We start from the raw sequence: 5184 nt of genomic DNA on the forward strand, positions 1-5184 counted from the left end.
TCCCCTTGGGTTTTTTAGAAGTGTTTATTGGTGGAGAATCAAGCCCAAAATTCCAAATGTATAATTAACAAAAGGCTAATGGTGCTTTGACAAGAGAGAATCAAAATGCTTATAACAAAAGTGCAGAAAACCATAAAAATATAACAGGTCTGAAATTTCGATCCAAAGGCACACAGAAGAGGGAATTGAGAAAGGTTGTGAGGAAGAGAGGGAAGGTTCCCCTGTACCCATATTTCCACCCCAAGCTTTGGAATTGTGAGATTGTTGACTGGCTGAATGGGGTTTTGCTCTGAAGTTTCAGGTATGTGAGTAAAACGTGGTTGGTTGTTTTTTTAGTTGAAGAAAGACTCTTTTATTGAGCTTGGAGTGTTGCTCTCAGAGTAAAACGTCCTCCCCCATTTTGAATCTAATTATGGAATTTATATTGAGTTTGAGGTGCTTCAAGTGACTGGTTTTGGACCCTAAGGTATTAAGCAAGTAGTAATTTTCAGGTTTGCATTTGTTTGGATAAAAGGAAGGATTACTTTTATCATCATTAAGGGAAATGCTTGACTAAACCCTCATTGCCTCCTCATTTTCAGTTGTTTCAGACCATTGGGAGGCTCAACTAGATGAGAGTTAGCAGTTGAAGTTGGCCAATAAGAGCCAACCATTTTTAAAGGAAAAAAAAGGTTTGGACAGAAACTTTGGGTCACAGTCACACAGAGCATAAAAGCTGTTTTGGGGTGGAAATTTTGGATACAAGACCTCCTCCATGAACTTGAGGTGCTACTAGTGTCTCTTGCCCACTTTGTAGCACGCATGGGCTGGGCTCATGCAAAAGGTCCGAAAGGAACCGACCCATACCCTCCAAACTTCCTCAATTTCCTCAATAAGTCGCATGGGCTTGGGCCATGCTTTAAAAGAATAAGATATAATATAATACATGAATTGAGCTCACAAGGAAGTCGGGCTTGTACAAAATGTGTCTCGACAACGAGTATCAACAATAATCTATTGAGATTATTTTCTTAGTAGAAAATGCAAAATTGGTCCCCAAAAATATTACAAATAAACAATTATTAGCAAAATCTCCTAATTAAGTTTTTATATGCATCCTTATATAATAATATTAATATTAATATTAACAACAACAACAACAATAATAATAATAATAATAATGAAAATGAAAATACAATTGCAAAATTTAAAATATGTCACTCATCCAATTATTTTTGTTTGACTAATCTTTGCTCGTCTAAATAATTGGTAATATAGGGTACTTTTAAAATATAACTATTAAGAGTACTTTCTCTACAAATTAAAATTACAAATTTATCCACCCAAAAGGATTAAAATATAAAATAAAATAAAAACTTAGTAAAGTCTCATAGTTTAACATCTAATTGGAGGACATTCTGGCATTTTACCCCCTTTTTTCTTTTTATTTGGCATTATGCCCCTGTTTCGAAACTGTATAGGTGCATGCCCCTGTTTCGATACTCGATGACCCTAAAATCGGGTTACTTAAAGTACTCGATTGGTTTAAAATCGAGTTATGCCCGATCAAACTTAAAAAAAAAAAAAAAAAAAAAAAAAAAAAAAAAAAAAAAAAAAAAAAATGCATGGAACTCGACTTCCTAGAAATCGAGTTCCATGCAAAAAAAATTTTAGTGTCATCGTCCCACACAATGTTCAGGGAGATCTATAGTGGCGTTTTTAACCTCTATAGTGACGTTTTAAATTCCTATAGTGGCGTTTTTCTGCAAAAAAATTTTTTCCTAAGTGTCATTGTCCCATGGCAGGTTCAAGGAGCCTTATAGTGGCGTTTTTGAGCCCTATAGTGGCGTTTTTATGCCCTATAGTGACGTTTTTTAGCCCTATAGTGGCATTTTACTGCAAAAATTTTTTCCTAAGTGTTATTGTCCCATGGCAGGTTCAAGGAGCCCTATAGTGGCGTTTTTGAGCCCTATAGTGGCGTTTTGGAACTCGATTTCCATAAAATCGAGTTCTATGCAATTTTTTTTTTTTTTAAAATTTAATCGGGCATAACTCGATTTTAAACCAATCGAGTACTTTAAATAACTCAATTTTAGGGTCATCGAGTATCGAAACAAGGGCACGCACGTATATAGTTTCAAAACAGGGGTATAATGCCAAATATTTTTGCCCAAAGGGGCAAAAGGCCAGAATGTCCTCTAATTGGATTGCTAAAAAAAACAAATTCTAACTATTCTAACTTGCAAAAAAAAAAATAATTGTTAACCCAAATCAATTCATGCCAATGAAATAAAGAAAAGGTACTTGTAATTGAGAATTGGAATACCAAAATATATATTATGCATAAAAATTGATACAAATTTGTCAAAAAGAGAAACAAATGTAATGTGACAATTAAATCAATAATAATAAAAGCACCATTAGAAAAAAAAAAAATCCATAAAAAGAGAAGGAAAATTATTATTTTTATTTTTTTGATAAGAAAAGAGAAGCAAAATTGGAAGGAAAAAAAATAAAGCATGTACCCTTTTATTTTTTGGGTTCGCGCCCCGTAAAATTGGCGCGCGTTTCAAAATTCCAGAAATTTGGCCAAACGGTATTGCAATTGCATATATATATATATATATATCGATCGTTTCATTCTCTTTCTCCCTCTAGCGTAAAGCAAACACAATAAATCGATCAATCACTGAAATCGGAGAACCAAAGCTTGTATCACTGCACATCATATATAGGTAACCACCACACCACTTTTGCTTTATTATTTAATTCTTAGCCTTCATTTTGATTTCACTTCACACAATATATCACTGACTCTCTCTCTCTCTCTCTCCATTTTTGATCGATTACTCTCATTCTTATTCTTGATCTGATTAATTAGCACGTTTCTTCTTCTACAAATCTTTGACTCAGTTTTCAAAAGGAATCGATTACTAATTCAAGCATTATGATCTTCTCCTATTCAATTTAGCTATTACAAGTCAATTTCCTCATATGTGCTTTTGTGATGTTCTTAGCTGATGATACTGCAATTTTGTGTGTGTGTGTGTGTGTGTGTATTTCACCGAGGTTGATGATTTTTTCAGGTGATTGTAAATTCACTTTGTGCTATGCTATTTTGTCATTCTTGTGATGAAATTCATTTCCGGTAATTACAATTTCTGTGACGCCAAATGATTTTCAGTAAATCAGCATTGTTAAGATAGTGTATAACCTGATTGTATTGCCTATTCCTACTTAGATTGTGGTATGTTCTATTGTCCTATTAATTTGTGTTTTCTCTCCACCAGAACGGAATGCCTTTGCCTCTTTCGGGATCTTCCAATGGCTATAATTACTACTTTAGCTAGAAAAAGTCATAATTTAATTTCACTCCAGAAAGAAAATTGCTCTGACGTGTATTTTTTGACATATTTATCATAGAATAGCATAAGCATAGGCTGCATGGAATTAAGATCCTCAAGAGTTCTTAAAAGTTAAAACCTTGTCCATCCAGTTTGAAATGAATGGATTGGATTTTACCAAGTAATCAATAGTTCAAATAGATACCACAATGGTGATAGTCGGCATTTTTTTTAAATGTTGATGACGTGGTAAAATCTAATTTAATCATTTCAAAATGGATGGATCGGATTTTTAGAACTTTGCAATGGAGTTAGCCTAAGAACAATAGATGATCTTAATCTGATATCTTGCTTCCCAAGCATTTTGACGTATACGTTGCTTTGTCGTCTCTTTCACAATATGTATGTTCTTTCACAAATAGTGGCATTTTAACTTTTGTTGCCTCTCTACAGCCTTAGCCTTAAATTGCTCAAATGGAAAGACAAGGGACTGAAGTTATGAGGAAACGCATGAAACCAGCTGTATGTCTGTTTTTGTTCATTCTTCGCACTTATCAAGCCTATAGCAAAAATTAGGAGTGAAAAAAAAAAAAAAAAAAAAAATCCTTTCTTGTGTTTTATTAGTTTATCTGATTTTTTTATGGTTGTTGGATGGAAGAGAAGGAAGAAGATGGAGTAGTCTTAGAGATTGAAGAAAAGGAAGAATTTCAGACCAACATTGCTGGATCTGAGGAGATGGAACTTGATATTGCTCAGATTCTAGAAAAGATTGAACGCTTCACTCAGCTGGTAGCTAAATAAACCTAATGCAGCTGTATATTCTTATTAACTACATGTATGCATAAACCCAATTTTTGTTTATCTTGACAAGTTTGAGATGATACTATGCTCAACTGAAAGCGCAATGACTTCTTCATGAGCCCAGTAATGGCTCTTCAGTCTGCAGCTTTATTTTCTTGTCAGGCTCTTTATACATTATTCATGTAGGTGTCTGAGCTGCTGGAGTCAGGGAAGACAAGCTTTAAGGAACTGATTAACGAATTTGAGGAGCGTATGATTATGTGAGTTTACAAAATATAACAGAACTTAAAATTTTAAAGCTGAGCCTCTTTTTCTTTTCCTTTTTTACATCGAATTTTATGTCTGTAGGATACATAAGGAACAAATTGAGAAATGGCAGGAAGAGATCAAAGACCTGCGGTTGCTTGATTCCTCGAATGAGGAGGCCAATGCTCTTCTGCAAAATGCTCGATACTTACTACAGAGTGCTCACATTGATTCTTGATGGTAATTTTCAATACGTTCTTTTCTATTTTATCATGTAAAGCAAACATTTTCAAGTATATCACTTGACAGGCCTGCAACATTATACGTGTCCCTTCTAATGTACTGAAAAATTTTCACTTGAAATTATGTGTGGACATTAGGGCTGCAATCATTTTGTATTGATAAATTTCTCAATCAAAAATTGTGCCTGAATCCTAGGGCTATGAATAGCCCAAGCCAAGACATGCTCAGCCAAGTGTTGGCCTATTGGGCTTGGTTGAGTAGGAGTTCAATAATGTTTGAGCTTAGATCAGTTTTAACCTGGAATTGTAGCAGCTCCTCAACATCTTGGAGCATTAAAATATCATGTCATATTTTTCTCATATTTGTGATGAGGTCTTAGTTTACTCTTTCTAGAAATAACTTAAAGTAGGAAACTTGTTTTTAAGCAGGTATGAGTGATTCATGTACAGTCAAAATAGTGGAAATTAAATTTTTAAAAGTAAGATGAAGTAGGCCACTGTATTGTAAGTATCTCAGGTTTAGGATCAAGTAAAGAATATGAGTCAAGTTTGTTAATGTTCACAAGCCATGC

The 5184-nt window shown here is 34.1% G+C and overlaps 1 protein-coding gene across 1 annotated transcript; it reads left to right on the top strand.

Moving 5' to 3' along the window:
* Positions 1–2587: 2587 nt before the first annotated feature.
* LOC112019798 (uncharacterized) lies at positions 2588–4608 on the top strand. Its single transcript, XM_065767607.1, has 6 exons — positions 2588–2714; positions 3066–3127; positions 3777–3845; positions 3987–4112; positions 4311–4384; positions 4473–4608. Exons 3-6 carry the CDS (start codon positions 3798–3800, stop codon positions 4606–4608), a joined length of 384 nt encoding a protein of 127 aa, XP_065623679.1. The 5' UTR covers positions 2588–2714; positions 3066–3127; positions 3777–3797.
* Positions 4609–5184: the final 576 nt, after the last annotated feature.

The sequence above is a fragment of the Quercus suber genome, unplaced genomic scaffold, assembly GCF_002906115.3.
Source record: "Quercus suber isolate HL8 unplaced genomic scaffold, Cork oak 2.0 scaffold_827, whole genome shotgun sequence".
Classification (NCBI taxonomy): domain Eukaryota; kingdom Viridiplantae; phylum Streptophyta; class Magnoliopsida; order Fagales; family Fagaceae; genus Quercus; species Quercus suber.

What these genes read in the sequence shown, in the direction of transcription:
- LOC112019798 (XM_065767607.1), top strand. Translation starts at nt 3,798, where the DNA reads ATGGAAAGACAAGGGACTGAAGTTATGAGGAAACGCATGAAACCAGCT. An exon ending in GGAAACGCATGAAACCAGCT is followed by an intron (nt 3,846 to 3,986) that starts GTATGTCTGTTT and finishes ATGGAAGAGAAG; the next exon opens with GAAGAAGATGGAGTAGTCTT. An exon ending in TTTGAGGAGCGTATGATTAT is followed by an intron (nt 4,385 to 4,472) that starts GTGAGTTTACAA and finishes TTATGTCTGTAG; the next exon opens with GATACATAAGGAACAAATTG.